Source organism: Mustela lutreola, chromosome 6 (assembly GCF_030435805.1).
Source record: "Mustela lutreola isolate mMusLut2 chromosome 6, mMusLut2.pri, whole genome shotgun sequence".
NCBI lineage: Eukaryota > Metazoa > Chordata > Mammalia > Carnivora > Mustelidae > Mustela > Mustela lutreola.
Window position 1 is genome coordinate 9,724,143 of NC_081295.1, and position 27,900 is coordinate 9,752,042.

Genomic DNA, 27,900 nt, shown 5'->3' on the forward strand with positions numbered 1-27,900 from the left:
AAGGAACCAGAGGCTGTAAAGCCTTCAGACTACAAAGTGCTACATAAATACTCCCCCTCCCACCAGAATCAGATCAGCACTGATTTCTCAGAAGCTAAATATAGTGGGTTGTCTTCTCGTTGGTGGCTGTTGTTCACGAGAAGTGTGCCAGCACATCCCTGAGTCACTCTGGTCTAGCCAGTGGATCGTCAATTACTGTTTTAAAACAAGGCACTCAAAAGAAGAGGTCAAGGTTCTCTCTAGTGGTCAGGATTACCAACATAATTTGCGGGGTCCACTGCAAAATGACCCTATAGGGCATCTTATAGAAAAATTCATAAGATGGGTGCCTGGATAGCTCAGTCGGTTAAGCATCCGACTCTTGATTTTGGCTCAGGTCATGATCTCAGAGTTGTGAGATCAAGCCCCAAGCCGAGCCCTGGGTCACCTCTGTGCTGGATGTGGGACCTGCTTAACATTCTCTCTCTCCCTCTTCTTCTGTTCCTCCCCACCCACCCTTGGCACACGCAAGGGCACTCTCTTTTTCTCTCTTAAAAAAAAAAAAAAAATTCGCAAGAATTTCAAGACAGCGACAGCAGAGCATTAAATCGACCTTGGGTCCTGCACAGCCATGAAGCCAGACCTGCTAACTGCCAAGGGTTTATGGTCTGGGAAAGTGATTTTCTATCGAGGACAATTAATGGCTAGAAATTCCATCGGATTGTCTGAAAGGATTTACAAAGGGCATCTAAGAGAGAAGTACAGCAGGGACATGGTGATGGACTATTAAACCTGCAGGAGGCTGACGTCCCATCCCTTGTGGAGAGCAAGTGGAAAATGCCTCGCTGCTGACAAGGCCAGAGCTACGGAGCTCAGGTCCAGCGGCCAGGCCAGGGGAGGCTCCTGCTGCTGGCCCGGGGCTGCTGGAGGTGTGACTGAGGACGGCATGATAGGGGTGAGGTTAATGAGAGAAGAAGGATGACAGGGAGGGCGCAGGAGGAAGCGAAGGCTAAAACCCATCCTCTTGGCTACAGTTTCCCACCAATATCAGAAACTCAGGTTTCTGGCGGCGCCTGGGTGGCTCAGTCAGTGAAGCGTCTGCCTTCGGCTCAGATCATGATCCAGGTCCTGGGATCGAGCCCCACGTTGTGTTCCCTGCTCCGCAGAGAGCCGCCTTCTCCCTTTCCCTCCGCTGCCCCCCCTGCTTCTGCTCTCTCTCTATCCTTCAGTCAAATGAATAAATAAAAAATCTTAAACAACAACAACAAAAAAAGAAACTCAGGTTTCTGACCTCTAGGGCAGTGGTTCTTAATGCTTTTTATTCCCAAATGCTTTGAAAATCTGATGAAAACTGTACCCCATCCCCTCCACGCCCTCATACACAGCAGTTTCCATACAACCACCCCAAGCCTGTTCTTAGACCCTAGGGTTAAGAATGGTTGATCGATGGTTTCCCTTGCTGAAAATGAAGCAACTCACTTCAAACAACAAATTTTCAAGTTGAGTTGTTCTAAGAAGGCAGGCAGATGGGTCTGTTCAATGTGCCGCCCTCGGGTCCTGAGGAACAGTGTCCTAGAGCCCCACCTCTTTTTTTTTTTTTTTTTTCTTAAAATCTAATTTTATTCCTAAAGTTCAAATTAGCTAGCGGTAGCACTGAAAATACACTTTCACTATACAAAACAGTGTAAACTGATTACACGTTAATAAAGGATTTAACACAGCTGGAGGACGGCTCTCTACTCACCCCGCGTAACTTCCAGCTGCCGTGCACCCACACAGAGCGTGAGCGGCTTTCCTTACCGGAAGGGCCTATGTTTTATTCAGGGTCTTTCAAACTAAGGGCTGTGATTAAGTAGTGGGTCATGAAATTAATTTAGTTGGCCATGACCAGCATTCCGATTTTAAAAAAGGGAGACAAATAGCCTGGAAAATACCAAGGCATCTCATGTAATCAAGTTACTGCTTCACGAAACATTTATATACATCAAGTACCAGCGAATATGCATTTCTTCCTGTGAGTTGCAGGAAAGAAAAGAGTTGGAAAGCAGCTACTGCTTTATTCACATCTGTAGCTGGCACAGGGCAGGCCCTCAGATACTTGCCCAGTGAATAAACGGATGTAGGTATCCTATCTGTAAGAGGCCAAAATGCATTCTCAATCATGCCATTTCCATGCTCCCAGAGCTGTTATCAGGGGTATTAGCTTCTGATCAAACTTCTATTTTATAACTTTTTATCTTTTCTCTTGGGAGTCTGAAGATGTTATTTGTACTTCTTGAACTTTGAGAGTTTGTGGGTGGGGTGGTGAGTTTTATTTAGTGTAAATTTTGGGAAGGAAATGTTTTTGTTTCAGTTGAGAGCACTAACATAGTGAGAGAACTAAAAAAGCAATATACCTTTTTTTTTTTTTTTTTTTTAAAGAGAGGAAGGTAAGGTGGAGAGATGAAGGTAGATATAGCCAGAGGAATGTTTAATCTTTCTTTTTCCTTTCCTTGTCTCCTTCTTTTTGCTCCCTCTATTCCCAAATATTAACGGAGCAGCTTCATGCCAGGTAAGGTGCCGGCGGCTGGGAACATGGAACGAGGGAAAGAGATACCGCCTGCCCTCCTGGAGCACCCACTCCAAATGAGCCTTCTATCAGGACAGCCTCGTGCATGCAGGCAGAGTTCAGAAAGCCAGGAGAGGCTTCCCAGGTCCCTCCCCGAAAGGCAGGCAGGAGTTCACTGAGGAGACTGTGGCTTGTTCCAGGACAGGCGAAGACAGGGAGGCCAAGCCGGAGAGGTGGGCAGGGCACACATCCTCATGTTTGACTGGGTTAAGGATGTCGGCCTCCTTCCTAGGAGCCACCAGCAGGAAAGCACTTTCAAGAAGGGTTGGACGATCACGTTCTGTCTGGAGTCGTAGAGGGGGGATCAGATGGGGAGAAGAGACGGATGGAAGAGGCCACCAAGAGACCCCTGCCTGGTCATGATGAGAGGTGACAGCAGCTTGTCGCTGGCCCTGGCAGAGCAAAGGTAGGGGGGGGGTACGTGAGTGGAGCTGGGACCCCCCGAGTAAGACAGAGCCCTGTGATGGAGAAGGAAAGAGTCAAAAGTGACTCTTAAGTGCTTGCCACTCCAAGTGTGACCCACAAACAGTTTGGCTCTCAGCAAGGTGAAGGTCATGGGAAATGCTGATGTGGGATGTCTCTGCTCCCCAAGTGGAGATGTCAGAAAAACAGGGGGCAGCTGCTGGTCTGGAGCTCTGAACTCTGAGCTCTGAGCAGAGGTCTGAGCTAGAGCCATAAACTGGAGGGCAAGATTTCAGGAAGACAAAGGGAGCCAACACACTTCACAGGGACAAAGCCCAGCACAGACTCCCCAGGGACAAAGCCAGGAACCACACACGCATCAAGGGAGACAGCAAGTCAGAAGGACACTTAGGGAAGGGGCTAGGGGGATAGAGGGTGGACAGGGAGACCAATAGAAACAGACTTTCACGAGGTACTTGCTTGTGGCTTTCCTGGGTGTTGAAAAAAAGTATTTTTAAAGCAGAGTTGCAGTTTGACGATTATAGGCAGAAATGAGGCAAGCACTTCTTAGCCAGATAAAAATAAAACCCACGGCCGGAGGTCCAATCTACCTTTGGCTCAGAAGGAGGCCTTGGAGCAGCACACACAGACACTGGGCTGTAGTCCCATGGCGCCCACCCAAGACGGGCAGAGAACGGGCCCCGGGGCCCCCAGAAATTCTGTCCTTGAATCCTCCCTGTTGCTGGGGGATGTGCTTTCCAAACCATCTCATCAGACACACGGTCTCTCTTTTTTTGAAAACCATTTTAAAATGAATGTGCAGAATAAAAAAAGAAATGTTCAAAAATTATTTTAAAGGCATTATTTTGAATGAACAGAATCCTCTAACAAAGCATTTTTTGTCAAGTGCACCTATCAACGAGCCCCATTCTGCTGTGAGAGCATCTGACCCCATCATCCAGAAAGCCGCACAGGGCGGGGCCTGTGCAGGCTTCTGCTTCCTACCGTGGTTGTATTTTCCATTCCACAGTTAGAAACTGGAGTCCTGTTTATGCATTGGCTGCCCAGAAGAGAAAGGGCTGGTTTTGTATGGTGGGAGAACTCTAGCCCCTGGTACAGGAAGTCACAGTCATTTGCTGAAAATGAACACGGGGGCATCCTGGCTTTGCTCATTCAGTGTGGGAGCTGGGCCCACAAGGTCTGTCACAAAGGGATGGCTCTGCCCTCCTACACCGGCAGAGCCCTGACCTCACTCCTGCCAAGTGCAGGCTCTAAGACCAAGGCCACTCACTTCCCCTGCCTTGTCTCATTTGGGGCATGAGCCCTCCTGCCATCTCAGCCTCACCCATGGTGAATGACGAGAACATGACATGTGTGACCTCTGTCAGACTTGGGGGGCTGGGCGTGTTACTTGATTACTCCCGCTCTTAGGTCCAGGTGGTCTCAGAATGACCCAGGTCAGCTATCTGCGGACAACAGGTTGTAAGGCAGCTAGGGCCTCTCCTTGGGCAGCGATGATGCCACCAAAGGACCCTGTTGGAATCTGAAGCTCCCAGGATGAGGACGATGAGGGCTCACCCTACAAAGTCACAGACAAACGTTCTAAAAAGGTGTTTTAGGGTGTTGTTTCCCAATTTTCTCTCCAAGAAACTGCTGATGACTTTTAGACAGAGAGTCAAGGACAGATGGGACCCCAGTCCGGCTAGGATCTACCTCAGGAGGCCCCTTGCTTGCCCCTGACGCCCAGAGGCAAGGCTCCCTCTCCTCCCGGGCTCGCTTGCATGCCTGCCCATGGCCCGTCCCTTGGGACTCCTGGGTGCTCTTGAAGGACTAGCTTCTTCTCATGCTCTATCCTGTGGCTCCAGCACGGGGGACAGACTCTGCTTGTGGCAGGACTGGAAATGGACTCCTCATTAGCGGCAACTAAGAACAACCTACCCACTCAGCAGGAAGCTCGGAGCTCACTGCGTGAACTGTAAAGAGCGAGGCCTGGGCAGCGTGAGCATGCCGGCCGTGGGGGCCGTTCTGGGGGAAGGGAGCAGAGTTACTGTGGGGTCTGCCCTCAAGCTAGCATCCTTGGCAGCTCCCAGGGTGGCGGGTCCTGTCCTAGCACCATCTGCTCTCAGCCCCCTGCAAGCTCCTGACCCCACCACTCGCTACCCTCCCTTTCCCCGTGTTTGTCTTTTTTGCTCTCTTCATTCTCTTGCTGTGATTTTTCTAGTGCTTCCCCACCCCCCTTCTTTTCTTCCCTCTATGTGTCCGACTTCACGGACACCAACTAACCACTCCGGCTTGACATTGTAGCTCTGGCTCTCTGCAGCTGGTCCCATCGTTTCTAGGTCCTCAGGTTTAAGTGGCTATGGATGGAGTTCTGGAACAAGGGCCAGAGGCTTCCGGGCAGTCAAGCTGAGTTATGTGCCATACAGACAGGTCAGCGTGCCATGATTCACTTAAAATACGTGAACTCCATTTTCCTTTAAAAACATTAATTTTTTTTTTAATTTAAAGATTTTATTTACTTATTTGACAGACAGAGATCACAAGTAGGCAGAGAGGCAGGCAGAGAGAGAGGAGGAAGCAGGCTCCCTGCTGAGCAGACAGCCTGATGTGGGGCTCGATCCCATGACCCAGGGATCATGACCTTTGCTGAAGGCAGAGGCTTTAACCCACTGAGCCACCCAGGCGCCCCTAAAAACATTAATTTTTAACATGGGGATATAATCATGCTTCCAAGAGATAAAGGGCTCAAACCCTCATTCCCCTATCCCAACACCATGAATTCAGTGAAGCACGGACTCCTGCTGGCTCTTTCCCTGAAATATTTCTGGAATCCATCCACATTGTCTTTCCACCTCCATGGTCGCTTCCCTAGCCTGCGCCAAGGGAATCTGCCAGGGCAGCATCCCTCCCACTCATCTACATGGCTCTGTCTTGCCACCATCCACTCACTGTCTGTAAGGTGGACAGAGGCCACTTTCTGAAACACAGTAGGGTCACTGTGTTGTCTCCTGCTCTCAGGGTAAGACGGAGGATCCTCAGTGGGCTTGGAAGGTACGTGTTTACCTTCTGCCTCTCATTTACCTCCTCCCTGACTGCCTGGGCTTTTCACGTCAGCCTCTTCCTCGGGTCCCTCCCTCTGCCTGACAACCCGTGCTTATCCTGCGGTTCTCAGATTGGGTGCTCCTTCCCCTGGGTTAGGAACCTCTCCTGCGTGTTCCCACCTGTGTACTTTTGAATTGTTCATCTGCCTCCCCATTCCATGGATGCGGCCCTGCGTTACTGGGCGGGTACCTGCAAGCTTGCAGGTGGGACCCAATCAACCCCATTCATCGCTGTCTCCCCAGTGCCTGCCTTGCATGGGGCCTGACAATCGACAGTTGGTAGACATCCCTCCGACAGCTGAGAGAGGTGCTTACAGAGTCACACGTCCAGCCCTAGAGGATCAATAGCCTACAAGCCCCCTACTTCCCTGAGCACGGGGTTTTAAGAATCCCAGACACACATGCTGGGGACTTTCTGTCCTCCAGCAAAGCATCAGCATGATCAAAGATGGAAAAAATGCAGGTGCTTTGTTGTTGTTGTTGTTGTTGTTGTTCAGCTAACTGGACTGAAAAATAAACCTACAAATCAATTACTAATAATGGTTTTTCAGGCACAAACCGCTGGTGGAAAACCAGTTACTTTTATCATGTGATAAAAGGCATACTCCTCTATTATGATATCGTTGTAAATTTAACTCCTAAGCGTCAAGAATATGCTCTATAATACCACCTTATTTTTGCCCGCTTCCAGGGGAAAGACATGTGGCACAAACCATTATACAAACCACGGCGGGGGTGGGGTGGGGCTGGGAAATGATCTTTGCTTCAAATCTAAGATGACACCCAGTGAGCCTTTGCGGGAAAGCCTTAATTTCTTTAACTACACCAAGGGTTCTTTTCTTCCCAGTATTTCTCAGTGGCATAAAGAGATTGAGACAAGGACAGTGGAGAGGAAGGGATTCTCAACAACTTTTAAGGAACTTTCAAGAAGGATTCTGTTTACCCAAGAACCCAGAGAGGTGGTGAAGACAAGCTCAGACACTCATCCCGCCACTGAGACCGCCCACCCGCCTCCAGGAAGCTATGTGTCTGTGTGCTGCACACCTGCATTTCTTGAGAGAGAAAGAGGAAGAAAAAGGGGAAGGAAGAAGAATGAGCCCAGTGTCATTGGTCTTCTTAAAAAAAAAAAAAAAAAAGAGCTTGTAAAAATGGCATTCTTGGGTGTCTGGGTGGCTCAGTTGGTTAAGCGTCTGCCTTTGACTCAGGTCATGAGCTTGGGGTCCTGGATCCAGCCCCACATCGGGCTCCCTGCTCGATGGGGACCCTGCTTCTCCCTTTGTCCCTCCCCCCACTTGTGCACCTGCTCTCTATCTCAAATAAATAAATAAAACCTTAAAAAAAAAATACACCAAACAACCAAAAAACAAATGGCATTCTTGGGGGGGGAAAAAAAAGTTACTGGGTATTACTTGAAAAAAAAAATGAATACAGTCCATCTGGTGGGTGGTGGGGTGGAGAGATGTTACCTGTCATCTTCAGAAGTTTATTTTCTAACAAGTGAAGAGTCTAAACAAGATTTAAGCGGGGTTCTTAACTTCTTGGGTGTGCCGTGACCCCTGCCAGGAGCCTCCTGAAGCTTACTGGCCTCCCCTTCCCTATGTGTTTTTAAATTTATAAAACACATGAGAGGACAAAAGAAACCAAAAATCAGTATTATTTTCAAAATAATTAAAAAGTTGCGACACAACAAAATGCATGCTTGTTTATTCATATGCCAAATAACAGAAGTTAGATTTTATCAGTTGTTGTAATTGTGAAGCAGTGACAAGTGGAAAGGTTGGTCTACATATCTGCAAGGCATCAGAAATGTCTGTGGTTTCTCGTGGTGACTAACCCTATTTGTGTGGTTTGTGGCCTGTATATATAATTGAAGGATATATTAAATTTCATTGAGAGGTTCCTGAGAATAAAGATGGGATTGTTTTTCCTATCCAAGCTCATGGATCCCTGAATTTCATCCACGGTGCCCAGATCAGGAATCCCTGCTCAAAGCAAACTCTAGAAGCAAGGTGTTTGGTCCCTGGTCAGGCCATGTCCTTGGAGGGAGCCAGGCCCGGTGACTTAGCTGCATTTCTCTAGCAGGGGCCACAGTCTACCTATCCTCATGGCAACTGAGCTCCGGCTCTGAGGCTGTTGGAGCCTTGCTCTGTCCAGGTCGCTGGGGTAGATCATGGAGCTCTCTCCCATGTGGGGCCCACGGCTTCCACTCAAGTTGCTGGTACCTTCTGATTCAAGTACACAGCTCACCTCATTAAACTCTCCTCTTGGATCTTAACAGACCCATGGGAGCCCTGAGAAGAAGGCCCAATCCAAGTACAAAAAGCCTATATTATGTCAACTCAAGAGGGTAATATACATGTCAATTGCACACATGAGAGGATTCTAACGATCTGAATCACTTACACATGTCCCTTGTCTTGCTAACCTCTCAATAATCCCAGGACAATAAGCAGTGTGATGAGTTTACGTAAGACTTTGCATGGGTCCAGCGAGTTTGTGGCAGACGCTCACCTTCTCTACTCATCCTGGAGCCTTCAGAAGCTCTTAGAGGTTTGTGAATGCCTGTGACTTCCTACTCTCCCTGCAAACTGCAGCCCTGCCCAGGACCCAGGCACAGAGCCTCATTCAGTGTTGGATGAATGGCGTGTTTCTGCTAGAGTGGGATAGAGGTTATGGTCTTTCCACACAAGTTAAATCCTACTGTCTGCCTCCTGCTCACCTTCTGGTCCAGCTGAGTTTCTCCCTGCTATGCAGCTGTGCATTAGAGCTTTCCCACAGGGCTTGGGAGGACGGCTTCTTACCCAGGCTACTGGAGTCCTGCTGTGTGACCATTTGCAAGTTCCTGCCCTCTCTGAACCGGAGTTCTCTATCAAATGGGGGTGATACTCTCTACCCCCCCTAATGCACAGGCTGGTTGTGAGCAACAGATGAGATAAGATATAGAATCACCTCCTAAAGTAAAAAGCCTTCCCTAAATATATGATGATATCATAAAAACCCAGGAACTATTTGAGCGTACATTGTTTCTGTGTATTCATTTCCTGTCCTTAATAAAAAATGTAGCAATCTCATGTTACAGGCACAGTAGTAACTTTTTTTACATTATTAATTTTCATTTTTTTAAAGATTTATTTATTTTTAGAGAGCAAGCGAGCATGCGTGCAAGCAGGGGCAGTGGGAGAGGGAGACAAGCAGACACCCCACTGAGTGGGGAGCCAGACACAGCTCAATCCCACGACCCTGAGATTGTGACCTGAGCCCAGATCAAGAGTTGGATACTTAACCTAATGCTCCACGTTACTAATTTTTAAATAAGTGATTCTTCTTCCCCTTTTCCCAACTTAATCTTTCCATGTCAATGAGTCTTTTATTTAAAATACTTTCCAACCTTTTGAAAGTAAAATAAAACTTAACATATTCTTTTTTTTTTTTTTTTAAAGATTTTATTTATTTATCAGAGAGAGAGAGGGGGAGAGAGTGAGCACAGGCAGACAGAATGGCAGGTAGAGGTAGAGGGAGAAGCAGGCTCCCTGCTGAGCAAGGAGCCTGATGTGGGACTCGATCCCAGGACACCGGGATCATGACCTGAGCCGAAGGCAGCCGCTTAACCAACTGAGCCACCCAGGCGTCCCAAAACTTAACATATTCTAAAAAACCCAATTATTTCCAGAGCTTTTCCTTTTCAATGTACAAACTTATACTAAGCTTTCAAAACAAAAGCACACAGGTTACTGGTCACTATCCCAGTGGCCAGCCTTTAAGAGCTCAGTCCTGCCCGACTGCTGCTGACAGTAGGTGGAATTCTGTGAAACCTTTATCGTTTAACACCCAACAGCGAGCAGCGGGATCAGCTGGTCGACCACAGATATGTTGGAAGAAAGAACTTCATAGCTGGTGATGTATATTTTATCCTTTGCTTCCCTAACTCCCAAATCCATTGCTGGAGGACAATTTCACCTCTAGGCAACTCAAGAAAACAACAGATGGCTGGACTATAAGACACTCTATACTATAAAAAGATGAATAGACACACAGCCTTAGAAAGTGACTGGTCTTCAGTCTTCGAGTCTCGCTGCAGGTGACAGATTGGTTAATTGCAGCAAATACTCACTTTCTTCCCTCTTGAGATAGAATATCCTTCCCTGCGCCACTGACAGATCACAGTCATGGGCATATGGCCATCTGACTTGTTTGGCCAATGGAGGCTTAGCACATGTGCTCCTAAGCAGGTGCCTTAAGAGATACTGCTTGCTTTGGTGTCCCATCACCTGGTCCAGTGATGCACACTGGGAGAAGAAGACATCCCTGCTGGCTGCAGTCCCTCCATCCCGGGTCCTCAGAATCAAACTGGAGAAGACTCACCCTCCTCAATGCCCGGAGCCAAGCCCAGCCAGTTCTCAGAACTGCCTGTGACCCACAGCCACACGAGAAGGAGAAGTGCTATTTATTAAAAGCCATGGAGATATCAGAGGATGTTTGTCAGACAGCATCGCTGGATAGTAGCTAACAGATACGTCTCATCGACTCACTTTACACTGTGAGATTAGCCCTCCTAAGGCCAGATTTTGATCTTGTTCCAGCAATTCCTGCTAGTGGCTGAGTCTGGTCCCTCCTTCTTGGGCCACATCCGGAGCCTCAGGGTGGCTGCCATCTAATTTTTCAAGACTTTCCTCCCATCTCATCCCTTTGTGAGAATTCAGCTAAAATGACCATCCTCAGGTCAGACTAGCTATCCCGAGTGTTAAAAACTTGTCAAATATTCTTTATGGTGTTAGTGAACTTTTCATACGTAGGCAGAAAACTTCTCGAGGGCAGGAGTCCTGTCCTGTACTTCTTTGCCCTCTCCACCCACGTAACCATCTGCTGCTGGAGGCCAGCTCCAATTCTAGGCCGCTCAAGTCAACAGCATGACGTATACGTACGTTTGATTTCATTACAAATGCTTACGTTACTTCCCCTGTTGGCAAACTGTGTCCACATCCACCTCAGACACCCAGAGAAAAGATGGCCCTAAGGGGAGCTGGAGGAGAAAGACAGCCTTTTTGATGAGTTTTCAACATTTCCTATGCATGGTTTCCAGCAGCCTCCAAAAGATGGTGGTTACTTATTAATATTAAAATCTCAAAGTGGCTAATCACCGTGAGCAGTTTTTCTTCTAGAAGTGGCTGCCTCCTGTCAGAAGAAATGAGCAATTCCTGAGGCTTCCACATGGCCTGACCTCCGGGCTGGAACCCTTGCTGATCCCCTGGCTCTCAACCTTGACTGCGACTAGGAACCCGCTGGGAACTGTGCTAAAATGCAGACTCCTGGGCCCACGTAGTCCATCTTAAGACATTTATACGGACTTACATGCACTGACACCTAGAACAAATGTGTTGTGATTTGTGAGTCTACTTCACAAATACGTTGTGAAGTAGATTCTTCTGCAAGAGGAAAGCCTTCGAGGAGTTTCATTTTATTTTGGTTATAGCCTCAAAAGCACCTCTAGACCCTCAATGTTAATGTCCTTTTTAGAAGAAACTCCTGGAAGCAGAACACAGAAGACCTCATTGTGGGGAGAGCATGTTGAGAAAGAGATTGCCAGGGACGGGGCAATGGTGTGAAGACTCCACGGACAGTGCAGAGCCAAGAGACAAGCTGGGGCCAGCCGGGGACCCAGGAGAAGGGGAGCGGGCATGATGTTTGGGACAGGAGAGCTGGCAGGAAGAGACAGCAAACGGCATGGAGGCAACCAGAAATGGTTTTCATTTGACGCAAGAGGAGGTGAAAAGACTTCCAGGAAAGAATGTCATCTTACCATCAAGTGAGTCAGGAAGGTTACTTGGAATTCTGTCATCTGTCACTTAAGCTAATAACACTGAATCACTGCTAATGAGTGACTTCATTAAAACTCCCCTCTCTTTCTGAAAAAGGACTTGAGCTGCCTATAAGCAAATCAGGAAGAAGTCGGTGCCAAAAATACATGCCCCGAGGTCTTATTTATATGCTCAGAGGTGGGTAAATTTGGCTCTGAACTTCTGATATGACTAAAACCATTAAGGAACACATGGCAGTGTTCTGCACAGCCATGAACTGAATTCTGGCCCTCTCTCCCGTCTGCAAAGTGTGAGCTACATCACAACAACGGTGACAGTCCTTGACTTTCTCTTCATTTCAAAAACCCCCTTCAGCCTTCAGTCCACTATAATAGGTGATCAGAGAAAAAAGGAAAAAAAAAAAAGAAAAAAGAAAAAAACCACCTCCAAGTTTGTTTTTAGCTGTAAGAGCTCATGACTGCAGGTATTCACTTAGAGTTGGAGGTAGGCACACAATTAGGGGAGGCACGCAGGAACTTTCCAGAGGTCTATGAAGGTGAAAACAGGGCTGGTGGCTTGGATCCAAAAGCATTAAGATGATTGATAGAGTTTGAAGTTTAGTGACAGGACCTGTTGCTTCAACCAAGGAAAAAGGACAAAACTCCGGACACTGAGGAAAAACTGACAGGCTATTGGAAGGGACTAGATGTCCCGAGGAGCAGAAAAACCCAGCCGTGTGCAACCGCAGAAAGCTTAGAGGCCGGCCCCACAGGAGTCGTAGAGTAAACAGCTCCCCCAAATCTCAGGGGACAAGCCTCTTGGACTGTTTTCAAGCATTCGCACAAGTCTCCGAGCTTCTGTCCTGTCTGGTCTGCCCAGTATGTTGACCCACTGGGTCTCTTGCCTTCAGTAATGCAGTAACCCCCTCCTGACACTGTACAACTTGGCAAAGGGACCCCCCCCAATGAGAAGTCTGGGTTCCAGAAGACCCCTCCCTGTGGTACCAGCCCTACACTGTCTTGATGACCTCTGCCGTTCTCGCCAGACGGTGAGACCCTTCTAAACAAGGACTGTGCATTCTAATGATCGTTTCAGAGATTTGGAAAATTAGAAGTGACAATGAAGAAAGTATTCACACACACACATATATACATGAGTAGGCAGCCCTCAAGTCACTTTCTGCACCTGGTCTGTGGGTCAGGGACATGCGTTAGACCTCATGATATCCAACAGTACAGGTCTCCTTGCATTGCTTTTTCCCCACAGTGTTACTGGTTATTAATGGCTAGCTTATTCTTTTGACCTAACTGTGTAATTGTTTTATCTCATCCCCTGCCTTACATTGGTTAATTTTATAAAGAATATTGTGGAGAGAGGGCGCCGGGGTGGCTCAGTGGGTTAAAGCCTCTGCCTTCAGCTCAGGTCATGATCCCAGGGTCCTGGGATCTAGCCCCGCATGGGGCTCTCTGCTCAGCAGGGAGCCTGCTTCCTCCTCTCTCTCTCTGCCTGCCTCTCTGCCTACTTGTGATCTCTGTCCTTCAAATAAATAAATAAAATCTTAATAAAAAGAATATTGTGGAGAGAATGTATTTTGATTTCTATTGTGATTCCTAACTGATCTATGACCACTTACTTTAATGTATTAATTTGGTAACTAATAACCCTACTGAACTTTAAATGAGCTCTGATATTTGCTGGTACTAGTTCTAATGTTATTGTTGGTTTTCTTGTCACCTGCAACGAAGGGATTATTTTGCCTGCTTCTTTTTGACAGTGCATATTTATTTTATCTCATCTTCCTGCGTTAGTTTAAAAAAGCTAGAAAAATGTTAAATGCTAGCCATGATCGTGAACATCCTAATCTGTGTCTAACTTTAATGTAAAATAACTCTAGCATTTTGCCATAAAGAAAATGTTAGCTTTTTTTAATCTTTACAATTGTGTTAAAGGATATTCTTTTTGTTAGTTTTTTTATAAGTGCCTAGCAATTGGTACATTTAAACAACATCTCCTTCGGTCCCCTATCCCCCATTTTACTCTGTTTTTATGAGTACAGCTTTTCTAGATTCTGCATATAAATGGTACCATACACAATTTGTCTTTGTCTGATTTATTTCACTTAGCACAATGTCCTTGAGATACATCCATGTTGAAACAAATGACAGGACTCCTTCTCTCACGCGGAGGAATAATATTCCATTGCGTGCCTATCCCGCCGTCCTTATCCATTCATCAGCTGACAGGCACTAGATTGCTTCCATTTCTTGGCTATTGTGAGTAAGGCTGCAATGAACATGGGGGTGAAGATAGCTCTTCAAAATGCAGTGGCTTTAAAAAACACAAATTTAGTGTCTTGAAATTTTAACAGGTCTGGAGGTTGGCTCAGGGTCTCCCAAGGCTAGGATCAAGGTAAAGGTCGGGGGTGCAGGTGCCATTGGGCTTGGGTCCTCTTCCTTCCAAGCCTAGTGCGGCTGACAGCATTCATTTCTTTCTCGCCTTTTCCACATGGTCCCCTCCATCTTCAGGCCAACCATGCAGGATGAATCTTTCTCCTACTTGGAATCTCTGCTGTTTGCTCTGAAGGGCTCTTATGATTACAGTGGGCCCACTTGGATCATTACTTGGAGTCAGTTAATTAGGAACCTTACTGGCATCTGGAAAACCTCTTTGTCATGTGAGGTGATCTAACTGTGGGAGTAATACCATAGTATGGAGATCATGGGGCCCAAATTCAGCCTATCAGACCACCCAATCTTGGTTTGCCAAGTTTTAGAGTTAGAAATGGGTGCCAGATTTTATTGAATCTCCTTTTCTTATCTATTATCATGATCATATACCTTTTGGCCTTTGACCTATTGATATAGGAAGAGACTTATTAACATTTTAAAAATTGCATTCCTGGGATAGGCCCTTCTAAGTCAAAATGACGAATTTTCTTATTATGCTGTTAGATTAAATTTGCTATGTTAGATTGAATTTGCTATGTTATCATGTTGACTTTTGCATATATTTATTAAAGAGAGTCTTCTTTTTCTCATGTTATTTTGTTAGATTTTAGTGTTAGGTCTATGCCGTCTTGGAGAAATGAACAGAAAAGCTGTCCAAGCTGCTCTAAGATCTGAAACGCTATTCAGAGCACTGGAAGTAAGATTGTTTGGTTCTGGCATCTTTCTTGGATGTTTCTTTAGTAAATTACTCAGTCTTTCATTATTATTAGTCTACTTAAGTTTCTACTAATTCTTTGACTCATTTTCCATAAAGTCATGTTTCACTGAGATTTTCAAAGCAATCAGCATATTATATAATATGCAAACTAATGTAATTATTTTCTAATAACTAAAAATTCACCTGTATTTGTCTTATTTGAATCTGTTATTTCTACTTTCTTTTTATTTTCTCTTTCAGTCTTACCAGAAGTTTATCTTTACATTGCTTATTTTCCAAAGAATCAGAGGTGGGATCATATTTATTCTTCTGTTTTCAAGGTCACTAATCATTTTCTTCCTGTTTTTCTTAAGCTTATTTTGCTATTCTTTTTCTATCCTCTTGAGATGGATGCTATGTTTGTTTTTTGGTTTCTAAATTCAGGGTCTTTTTGCACTAGATTTTTAAAAACTTTTTATTTTATTGGCCATTCACCATCCAAGTAAATTTCCTGTTTTGGGGAGAATCCCAAAATAGGTGGGAGACAGGACCCCACCCTTCCACCCCTCAATATAGAAGCTGAAAGTGGGTAGTTAACTTCTCCCACCTTGCTAGCTCACGGGTGGGGAAGTGAAACAGGCCCAGGGGCTCCCATCCAGATGTCTGAACCCACAGTCCTTGCAGACGGACGGAGTCAGTTTTAAGTTGAGAGCAGCAGCAGAATTAGAACTTGGTGGTGGTGCAACAAGCATTTTGCTTGTGGTGCTCGTGCCTCCTGTGACATCCTTTTGCAGCCGTGACTGCACTCAGTCACGCAGCCCTCCCTGGCTCTTCCTGGTTTTCGAGCCTGGTTCTCAGGCTTCTCCTTCATTCCTATGGGCTACCTGACAGCTTTCCAAATAACTCTCTCCTGCTTAGGTCAACTCTTGTGTGTGTTTAAAATGTAGAATTCTAACCTGCATACAGTTTTCTTTTGCCTGTTTCTTATTGTCATTTTCTAACTGGTCCACAATTGTGATTTTGAGGTTTGTGTTGGAAGTTTAAAAAGTTGTTTTTTTGTTGTTTGTTTTTTTAAATATCACAACTGGTCAGGTTTGTGTATTTATCTCTTTGTGACTGATTTCTAGTTTTACTGTTGTGCCATCAGGTATTATGGTCTGTGCAATATCTGTTCTTAGAAAGCTAGGAATTTTTTGTGGCCTAGTATGATTAATATTTGTAAATATTCCACATACCATTTAAAAAAAGGTAAGTATACTTTGTAGAAACAAAGTTCAGCATATACTTATTAATTATATATTAATATTCTTTATTTCCTTACTTCTATTTTATTTACCTGAACCATCAAAACTAGAATTATACAACTGTTTCTCATTAGCATTATGTTTATACGAAATTATCCTTGCTTCCTCTAACAATTTTTACTTTATATATTTTGACACAATATTACTGGGTGCATATATGTTGATGACTGAATTGTTAATTGTACTCTTTACCAGTGTAAAATTACTCTCTTTGGCCTATGCACCATAATAAATATAATGATTTCTTTCTATATTGAATTCTTCTTAATCTGTTCTTAGTAATGATCGTTGAGGACTGTCTTTTACTTGGATGTATCTAGCCACTAGCACAGGGTCTGACACATAGGTCCTTATTAAATACAACTGAAAAGGAAAGATATTTGAAACTGGGGGGTACAGTAAACCCCTGTTTGTTTTGGTTCTTGGGAGAATGCAAATGCCATCTCTCTCCATTCCCCTCAAATGATACACTTTCTTGGGAGATTAATAGCCCTCTCCCCATACCTAATAGTTAAAAATAAATTCCAGAATGCAACTTTACACCAGAAGGCACCTGCAATTCCAAATCTCAGATATTCTAAACCTTTTAAGATTGAGCCCAACAGTGAAGCAGTAGCTCTAATGCGTGAGCTCTAATATACACAGAGTATACACAACAGACAAAATATCAGCAGCTGAGCTCAGAAAACCACATCACACAGGAAGCTGCCGGATCAATGGGACGGAGACACTATGGTGTGGGGTGAGAAGGGGAGTGTGCACTCCTCCCAGGAGAGCGAGAGCACAGCAAAAAAGAGGCAGGGGAATGAGAAAAGGAGTTTATAAGGATTTTTAAAGATGGTGGTACAGCCCTACTCAAAACAAGAGTCACTGAACACCAAGTGGAGGGCCTCTAGAGGTGCTTTGTGCCACCTACACCAGAACCAATAGAGGACAGAACAAAATGGGACCAGGGCACCCCCTATGTAAGGAAAGAGGCTAGCAGCACTGAGTGCAACCCAGGGGCTGACACAGCCTGAGGGCTTCACGTGCCCTTTTCTTTGTCTTCATAGCACTTTCGGATGCGGCACTGCATAGGCAGAGAGTGTCCTCTTTGCCCACACAGGGCAGCAGGTCTGGGACCCAGGGGGCTGCTGCCTCCAAAGGCCACTTCTGGGCCTCAGACTAAGCTGCTTCTGCCTGGTCAGAACTAGACTAACTCGAGGTAGAGCAGGCTTACAAACGCATGCGCGGTCTCATTGTTTAGCCAACTCAACTTCGTCCACAGGGTGTGATTAAGCTACTTTCAAGTAAGTCCCTTTTAATTACAGGCTTAGATTGTGTTCAGAATACCCAATTCCGGTGAAAGCTGCTGGCTTTTTTGACAGGAGACCAGAGACCACCAAAGGACAGATTTCCCTAAAATGTGGAGCAGACTCACGTGGGGGCTCCAGTATGTATACAGTGAGTTGGAGAGGACCTCCCAAGCACGCAGTGTGCTTTCCAGCACCTTCAGTTAGTCTCACTTTAATCATGATCTGAGGGATCCTGAGGATCAGAGACAGCAGAAGGGGCTCCATGGCCCCAGATGTTGGGCCATTTAAAAATACCGTATAACTTCAAAGATCACCTGGATTAACCAATAAGCCAGAATACTCTGTTCTGTCTGTGCAGAAACAATGGACGGCAACAGAGAAAAAGAACTAGAGAGAAGATAAAGAAAGGTTCTGAGAGACAGACAGAAAGAGAGGTAAACAGTCAAAACCAGAGCGGAGAGGCATATGTTCTCTTCTACTACTGCAGGTCCTCTAAAGCCCACCAGATTACAGGAAAACAAGGTGATTCTTATCACGCCGTGAAGATGAATCTTGTTCTGTGCAGTTACCTTGAAGCATCATGGTAGCATTTCCCTGGTCACCCGTGACGAAACTGATGGCAAGCACACACTGAGCCCCCAGTGTGCACCACGTCTACCTGTGGTCTTTGCTGGACACTGTCTCACTTAATCCTTAAAAGAAACCTCTGAGGAAGTACTAGGGTCATCCCATTTTAGAGAGGTGGTAACAGTTGGGGACAGTCAGATAACCTACCCAGGTACTGATAGCATCCAATGACAGGACCTCGATCTGATCTTGTGCATTACACCCACACTGCCAACCACTAGGCTCTGCTAACCTGTTCTGTATTTGCACCAGAGTCTGCTCTCCATGGAAGCTTTGTCCCTCAGTTCTCAACTCAAAATACAGAGCCCCTCCCAGTATGCTCTCATTTCAAACTTACTTAACAAAGAAAAATACTTTTCTGGACCACCTGGGAAACTGCATTTTTCCTCTCTCCTCTCCCAGTGTAAAGCAACACTAAGCCGTGTACGTAGGAAGAACCAACCCAAACCCATTCATTACAAAGGAAGGGAAGGCGCGTGTGCTAACCCTGGCTTTCAGCACATCATTGTACATTTCTCCCTGGCTGCAAAAAGTATAATTCTTTCAATAAAAATTTTCTTCCTACAAATAAAATCATGGCAAACTCTGCAATTACAATTCTCAGTTGGAGACATTTGCTTTCTGTTCTGTTTTCCCGAATGTGGAAAAAGGTCCAATTTGCTGGTCTGCTCACGGGTCACCCCAAAGGCCCAAATGTAGCATCATGGACTGGAAAACAAAAGCTATGTAGGCTTGAATCACTGTGTGGTTGTTCCAGGAGTGCTGTGAGTAGTTTTATTTTTAATCAGCTGTATGCTACTTGTCTCACCTGTCACTTGTACACTGGGGCCCTGGCCAAGCTTTGCCACACTCCAGCCCCAGGACCAGCAGATGCTGCTTTGAGGCAGATGTTGGCAATGTGCTCTTTGGCCAGTTCTCCTCCCCTTGAGCCCCCTCCCAAACTTTCCCCTTTCCTTGCCTTCTCCTTTGCTGTTCTGTGTCTCCCAAATATAGGACACCACTATGCTTATTGGTGGTGTGTGTGTGGGGGGGTGCTGGATTGCTACTGTGACTTGGATTCATCAGAAAGGTTGCAGAAGGCCCCTAGACACTGTGGACTGATGGCTCCTATTTTTTTAGCTGGTACTTTCCACAAGACACTGTAGAATCGTAGACAGTTATACTCAAGAAGCACACCATTAACTGCGGCTGATACATAATTTTGGTAAAGGGATTTTACATCTATTCATCAGGGTTCTTTAAGGGACATGTATGTACACCTCCCGGTGTTGGAGGGAATGAATAAGACGATGATATGACCTTTTAGAAGGCGTTTTACAATAATCCGAAGAGAATTTTAAAACTTCCTTCCCAGCTCATCCTCATAGAGGATTCCCGGGCCTAATGCCCAGAGTTATCCATGGCAGGTTATGGGACTGGAGAAATGTGGGTCTTTCCCAGTGGGCAGAGCCTCTGTGTTACCCACCCTTCCTGTGACTTGGGTCTTCTACCATCTCCTTGCCAACTTCATTCTCTAAGAAGCTTCAGACTGGGAAGGAAGATGGTCTGTGGGTGTGACTAGCAGTTCTCTGGCTGAAGTGACAGGAAGTGCTTGCCAAGTAATTCCAAGGGCCTGAGACCCAGGTCAGCTGTAAAAATCCCCTGTTGGGCCAATGGTGGCCAAACAGTAGAGCCATGTCTTACAACGGAGGACCTCTGTGCTACCCATTCCCTCTGCTGTTCCTCCAGTCTGTCCTGGAGAAAGCAAGGGGACACAGAGGCAAGGTCCTGGTGGTCTCTGGGGAGAGCAACCATCCTAACTAGGGGCCTGGAAGTCCTCCCGCCTCTGCCTCTTTTCCTCTCCTTGGACTTCGTGGGGCCTCCAGTTCCCCCCACTAAGTGCTTCTCTGAGGAGTTGGGAGAACTAGACAAAGTCCACCCGGCCACATTTAGGCAACCGAGGGACCTCGGGGTAACAGGGTTTTACTTCTAGTGCCTGCCGATCTGGAAGCTCCAGGAGCAAAGAACCTCACTCTGGTGTGTGCGCTCCGGAAGGAGAAGGTCTAGGGCGCTGTACCCGGAGCGGAGGTGGTGGAAGAAGGAAAAATGAAAAAGTAAAAAAAAGAGAGAGATTTGGTAACACTAGGCTTGGTGAATGGGATCGGCGGCAGGAGGCGCTTGGAATACGGCTAGTACTGAGTTCAGTCCCGCAGGAAGAGAGAAACGCACGTGCTCTCTTCGGCTGTGCTAAAGCGAGTCCTCGGAGGAAACGAGCCCCCCCAGTGCAGCAGACACCTGACCCCCCGCGTGACGGGCCCAACCGAGGCTGTCTCCGCGGCTACTCACCTACGCAGTTATCGCAAAGGCTACAATGAGAGGCACGAGGGGGCCGGAAAATCTTGCAGGTGAAACAATACTTAAGTTTCACAGTCTGTCCATTGATGATGACTTCTTTGGTTCTGGGAGGCGGGCGGTACCCCCCTGAACTGGTGCCGTTTGCGATATCTGTGGAGAAAAGAAGACAAAGAGCGCACGCTCGTCACACGGTCCCCGGTGCCCTGCAGGCTCCCGCATCTAGAAGGGAGGCGTGGAGTCTGCATGTCTAAGGGCAGTGGCCACCCTTGGCCTTGGGACACCTACGCCGTTCTGGGAGGCACGTGACACACGAATGTTCCTGAGGCGCTGAGGAACTGCTGTCCCACAGACTTCCTGGGCCTTGCCAGGACTTGGGCGGGGGAGCGGGATGCTGGGACTGTTTCACACAGGTGGGAGCGGCCACGTGACTGAGCTCTGGCCAATGGGATTCCAGCACTTCCGGTGCACTGCTGCCAGTGGGTACCTCCCCAGTGGAGCCCCGCCCACTCTCTCGCTCCCGGCCAGGGCACTTTAGAACCCCAGCAAACTGGGGACCCTGGATGACTGTGCACAGTAGAGCTGCCTCTCTGACCTCTTCGCCCTCCACACTCTTACATGGACACCAAATCCCCACCGAGTTAAATTGCTGAAGGTCTGGGCTTTGTTACAGCAGGTAGTGTTGACCTATTTAGTACAGTGGATGATACTGGTATCAAGATCTTTCTCCAGGGGCACATGACTGGCTCAGTCATTAAGATCTTTCTCCCCTGGTGCATCCCAAATCCAGTTTGAGAATCTCCCACCGTGTATACTGGCCTCCTCAAAAATCCCAGGTATTGGATGGAGGGAACGTAAGTCATATATACGTGTGTGTTTATATGTATTCAAAAATATACATGTATATACATTTAAATATACGTTTAAAGGCATATTATATATATTCAAAAACATATACGTTAAACTGATATTTAAGAAATAATTTCCCTATTTTGTTTGTTGTCTGGCCAGCATCTTTTGCCTGGCCAGTTTTTTAAATGTTGAAAAAAATACAAATATGTATATTTTTTTAAGTTTCATTTTATCTTACAATCTCGTTCTGGTCCCTGAGTTCACATTAAAATCACCCAGGGAGCTTTTAAAATTCCCCTAATGCATGGACCCCGGGCCCAGACCCATTACATCAGAATCGCCCCCAGGATAGTTCCGATGTGCTGCAGGGTTGAGAAGCCTGCTCTACAGGAAGATAAAACATGGGAGTTTTATTCTCATCTAGACCTCTCCCAGCCCTGTAAGTGCTGCCAGAAAGAATTTGGGGCAGGCAGCTCGCCGCGCAGCCAAGAGCAGGAGGCCACGGGGGATAAATAGCGAGAATATCTAAGGGCTTCGGCAGAGACTCTGCAGCCAATAAACAGTCAGGATAGACCCTAGGGGCTGGAGGAAATCTTGGGAAACTTCATGGTGTTCTGGAAACAGAGCCAGGAGCATGAAAGGTAGCTGTACCTTTTAATTCATACACACTGAAAGTACACACGATCAGACAGCAACAGTTGAAACATTTGGCAAATTTGCCAAGGGGTAGTGGGGAGTCCCACCACCCACAGAGCCCCGCCCCCAAACAGCTGGGAAGAGAGTTTACGGGAAGAGCTTCTGAAACTACTGGTCTTTCCGTCCTGCCCTCAGACAGTCTGATTTCATTGGCGGGGTAGAGTCTGGCATCAGCGTGGTAAAAATTCCCCGGGGATGGTGGTACTTGCAGAGCTGTACCCTCTGCCCGCCGCCCTGCACGCACAGCACCCACCATGCACGCGTCGTGATATCAGGGGCCCCTCACCCTTCACCCCAATCTTCTGTAAGAGGAAGACAGAGGCTGGAAAATCTCCTCCAGCCCTTTGGCCTTAGTGTTGGAATTTGTGAAAATACCAACCGCAGCGGTAAGACAAGCATATTGAGCAGTTAGCCATTTTCTATTCACGGAAAATGAAAGTTCTCTTAAGCAGGTTATGGGAGGAGAGGACAGAGAGTTCTGGAACACCTGAAGGAGAGGAGGTGGTGGGAGACAGGGAAACGGGAAAAGTAAGGAGCAGCCCTCTGATCCACCCCTGGGCTGAAAACAACCCTTCTACTTAGAATAATTAAACAGCCGTGGAGTCATCCTAAAGAGCCTGGGTGGCCTTGCCAAGTAGGATACCCTCTCTTGGCATGTGTCCCACCTGCCTGGCCTCCTATGGCTGCCCCATGGGACATCTCAACAGCTTTTCTAATAAGGAGAAAGCAAAGAGAGGACATGGCTGTGTACTTCCCTAAGCATCTGGGTAAAAATAACTTGCTTTGAATAGATCAAGGATAAGGTCAGCTCTCCAGAGACCATGCCAACTGGATGCCACTGAGGCCTCGATTAATTATGACTTGGTGCCTTCCTGGTCTTATGTCAGCCCGAAATCTACTGTATCAATTCAGCTCATGAAAACATGGGAAGAAACACTAGAAAGCCAGATATAGACTTTAAAATAATAATCCAATCAGTAAGATTTGTGTTGATTTAATCAGAAAAGTTTAAAAACTGGATTGTCAAGTGCAGTGTTTTAAAAAGTGGGAATGATAAACTCACCCACACTAGAACTACTAAAAAAAGGCCTGGTCTGAGTACCAGTGGCTTGGAGAAGGATCTGCTTGCACTTCTTAAGACAAACTAATGACCCTGTAGTTCCCTAGCATATTCTGGAAAGATTAAAGCTTTGACACAATGTGAACTGAAGGCTATAATTCAACAGACACGGTCAACTGAAGCTTAAGACTGAGGCTAAACCCCAAAATTCTTTGACTTAATATCTGGAGAGCTTTTTATCTAAAAGAAATGGAAAAATCAGAAGACCTAGATTCAGGACCAGCTGTGCCATCATTAACTGACTGAAAGTCCACAGAACTAAAATAAAAACCAAAAAGTCAACTGACATTCAGGATATATGGTTGACCTGTGAACAACGTTGGGTTTGGGGGGCAAACCCCTTGCACAGCTGAAAATCCAAGTATAACTTTTGGCTTCCCCAAAACTTAATTATGAATAGTCTGTTGTTGACCAGAAGCCTTACAAATAACATAAAGTCGATGAAGATGTATTTGGTATATTCTATGTATTAGGTACCGTGTTCCTTAAATAAAGGAAGCTAGAGAAAAGAAATGTTATTAAGAAAATCATAAAGAGAATACACATTTACAACACTGTTCTGTATTTATTGAAAAAAAAAATATCAACAACACATGTGTAAGTGGCCCCGTGCAATTCAAACCCACATTGTTCTGGTCAACTGTAGGGACCCTAAGCAAAATACCACGCCAGAGGCCATGGAGGTCCCATGACCAAAGACAGACATGGGTGCAGAGGGGGCAGCGAGAGGGTGTTGCTGGGCAGTCTGGTGAGCAGTGAGTCTCCTGGCTACCCACATGGTCTTCCACGCACCTGACCTTCTCTTGCTGCTCAGTCTTACAGAGAGCCCGAGCTCACAGCACAGTTGCTTCCTTGCGCCCCCTTGACCAGGCGATGCTGTTTCCTACTTCCAGGCACGATGCCTTCTCCCCCTGGGCCTCCCTTTCCTGCTGTCTGCATAGATACCCGTCCTTCTTAAAGGACCAGTTTGAAGTTCTCTTTGTAAGCTGAGCTGTTTCCTCCTTTAGACTTCTACCATGCGGTTCCTGTATATATATATGATATTCAATCAGTAGGTCGTGTTGTGCAAGGTCAGGTCCTGTGCTGGGAGCAGGGGGAGACACCTCCTCTGCTGGTGGTTCTTACAGGTCAGAGGGAGGACCTGGCTAGGGCAATGAGACCAGGATCTGCTTTTGTGTCTTCCCCCAGATGCTGCTGGAGGGCGGAGACCGGGCTGTGCCCACTTGCATATTCCCACCATCCAGCAAAGCTCCCAGCACACAGTAGCTCTTCAAGGTACATGTTGTATGGAAGGCTGATCGTTCTGGAAGGTGGGCACCAAAGATGTCTGGATGCCCAGGATTTGTGTCCTCCGTAGGCACACATCAGTTTGATGTGTGAGTCCCTGCGCCCTGTGACCCACCCTCCTCCCTGGGAACGCCTCTCTCAACATCTTCCTCCAGCTGTTGCTCCTCTCAAATACATCCCTGGCCACTGCTGGTCCGGAGGCCCATCTCACCCAGCTTGTCTGAACCACCAGAGAGGGCCGGGCGACACGGACAGCTGAGCACCTCAGGGCACCCCAAAGGGGCCATTTTATTTCACATCACAAATTCAATAGCCACCCCAGCCAACAGCTTTCAGGCACACCTGGGTCCAGGATAGATGTGAATAATACGGGCTTGAAACCCAGGGCTTCAAATACCCCCTGAACACAAAGGAAGTTTCTCCTCCGCATTCAGACAGATGTCAATGGCTGGTCAGAGACTCTGTTCCTCATCCCTGGAGATGATGAAGCCCCGTGGCCCACCCCACATCATGAGGCACAGAAGGTGGTTCTCCTGCTTGAATCCTCTGACTCTGTGTTTTTGGAGTTGGGTTTTTGTTGTTGGCAACAACTGTGCCTCTGCTTCTTGGGGCTGCTCTTTGTGGTTTAAGCACAGCTGTGGAAAAAAGAGTAATTGGAATCTGTAATACCTAATGGGTAGAGAAATCTAGAATTTGGGGGGATAAAGCTCTAACAGTACTTCAAGTTTATATGAGTCTGTATTTCTTAAGGACACTTTTATAAACAAGCGTTTTGAAAGAGCTTAAAAGACTGAAATGGGTTTTTTTCTTCATGAAGAACCACCCCTCCCCTGCCTTGCAAATTGTCGGTAGCTGTGGCTGTGGAGGCAGAAACAGTGACAGAATCCCATTTTGCCGCAACCTCACGACCAGCAAAGAAAAGGGGGTCTGGGGCGGGGGGGCGCCGTGCGCACAGTGTGGATCCGGGGACGCAAATGTTCTCACTTGGACAGGAGGCCCGGGCTTAGCAGAAGTCTTAAGTAAGCTGTTAATACATGTCTATTTTAAAGCCACTCTCTGAATAAATCTTGTTCTCTTCTTGAGGCAAATAATAAATAGGGCACTCACATCCTAGGAGACCCACTTGTGTAGCATCTCATTTATTCCTGCTCCAAATTCAGGGAGAAAATGGTTGAACTTTTAAAACTGTTGAACTTCACCATATAAAATAACTGAACTCTGCTTTTTTGAAATGCAAAGGGAATGGGGGCACCGGAGTGGCTCAGTTGGTTGGGCATCTGACTCTTGATTCCAGCTCAGGTCATGATCTCAGGGTCATGAGATGGAGTCCTACCTTGGGCTCTGTGCTCAGCGGGGAGTCTGCTTGAGATTCTCTCCTTCTCCCTTTGCCCCTCCCCCTGTTCACATGCTCTCTTATCTAAAATAAATAAATAAAATCTCAAAAAAAGAAATGCAAAGGGAGGGGCACCTGGGTGGCTCAGTCAGTTAAGCGGCTGCCTTCTGCTCAGGTCATGACCCCAGCTCAGTGAAGAGCCTGCTTCTCGCTCTCCCTCTGCTGCTCTCCCCACTCCTGCTCATTCTCTCTCTCTCTCTGTCTCAAATAAATAAATAAGATCTTTTTAAAAAAATGCGAAGGGAAAAATCCAAACTCACAAAAGGAGCACATTAAGATTCTTTTTCTTTACCCAAAGGATTCGGAACACTGGGATTACCTGACGCATTGAACCTTTATAGACCATTCGGCACTGACAGTGTCCTGGAGAAAGGGAGGAACCTCTACTAATAAATGTTTAACTGGAATGAAGGCAAAGCTTCTCTGAACTAGGATACAAGTCGTAGGGGAAGTATAATTCGCTGTATATGCAGGTCATTACATTATGTTTCTGCATGAGCTGGAGGACAGCTGGTGGGTTTGATACCCCTGAAATTTCATAAGGCTCATTTCTTTGGTGCTCTGCAGCATTTGGACCACAGACTACCCAACCTTGAAATGGTTATCTATCATGAAGGCATATGGCTAAGAGCCAATTAACACAGACTCTTGGCTAACAGTCTGCAAGCTTCCAAGTCCGTAGGAAAATATTCACATGATTCGACCTTAGACAACTCAACTATTAGAGCATCAGGGGGGAAGGTAGAGCAAATGCTGATCTGTCCACAGACATTGGTTGGGTTTCCACTGGAGGGTAAAATGTGAATATTTTCTCGCTGCTCTACTGGAGGGCAGTAGCTTTGCTCCTGCAAATGCTTAGATACAAATGTGCATTTGAAGGCTCACGAATGGGTCACGGTCCCCTAGCCTTCTCCCTCCAGATGAAATCTCTGTTCTGTCAGTTTGTCTTAAATGTTTATCTTCAAAGACTGGAACTGATGCCTGAGGTGAGGCTCACGCAGGCTGAGTTCAAGCCTGAGCCACACAGGCGGGTGGGCAGACAGGTGAGCCCCTTCTGCTCTGTGGGGCACATCTCTAGGCAGAGCAGAGATGGCCTGCAAAGCTGGGAGCAAGAGAACAAGGAAAGCAGGAGCGGGGAACCCGTGGGCAAGCATGGGTCCCACGTGGGACCGAAGGGGTCCTACCAGGAAGGAAGACATGTGGTCCTCATGGCCCAGTGAGGCTTGCCCAGATCCTCCCCTCAGACTGTCAGCATCTGTGAGTGTTGGAGGTACCCTGGTTGGAAACACAGATCTGGTTCCTGCCTTCAGGAAGTTTACGGTCTAGAGGAGGACATGGATATTAACTAATCAACTTAATGTGTTGCTATACATTCTGCCTTTTTGAGTCAGAGAAGCAAGGACATCCTTCTGGTGTGGGGGCTCTCTCCAGAAGAAACTGTACGTGACCCAGGATCTGAAGGATGATGGAGGGGGGACTTCCTTAGGCAATGCCTGTGCACGCGTGTGCAAGCGGCTGGTCTACTGGAGTTAGGAACTGGGTATTTTAGGCAAAGGGAATAATGACTTGTGCCCTGGCCCCAGGACAGGAGGCAGACAGTATATTCAAGAGGGGAGAGGAGGTTAGTGTGACCAGGACACAGTGCCTGGGAGACGGTCAGAGAGGAAGAAGGCAGCGGCTTGATGACACAGAGCCTTGTGGTCATGTTTGGGATGTTGGCCTTCATCCTAAGTGCAAGAGGAAGCTTCACTGTTAATTTTTTGTGACAACTTGGCTAAGTTGTGTGCCCAGTTGCCTGGTCAAACCCCAGGAGAGATGTTGCTGTGGTGTTTCTAGATGAGATTAAGATTTAAATCAGATTTTGAGTAAAGCAGATAATGCTCCATCCTGTGTGTGGGCCTCGTGCAATCACTTGAAGGCCTTAAGAGCAAAGACCGAGGTTCTCCAGAGTATAAGAAATTCTCTT

The 27,900-nt window shown here is 46.6% G+C and overlaps 1 protein-coding gene across 2 annotated transcripts in view; it reads right to left on the reverse strand.

The window, feature by feature from the left end:
• Window positions 1–27,900, reverse strand: part of ZDHHC14 (zinc finger DHHC-type palmitoyltransferase 14) — a 266,292-nt gene that overhangs the window by 48,919 nt on the left and 189,473 nt on the right. For both annotated transcript variants that reach the window (XM_059176670.1, XM_059176669.1), the window contains exon 3: window positions 20,581–20,739. In XM_059176670.1, coding sequence (XP_059032653.1) covers window positions 20,581–20,739 — 159 coding nt within the window. The remainder of the gene's footprint in view (window positions 1–20,580; window positions 20,740–27,900) is intronic.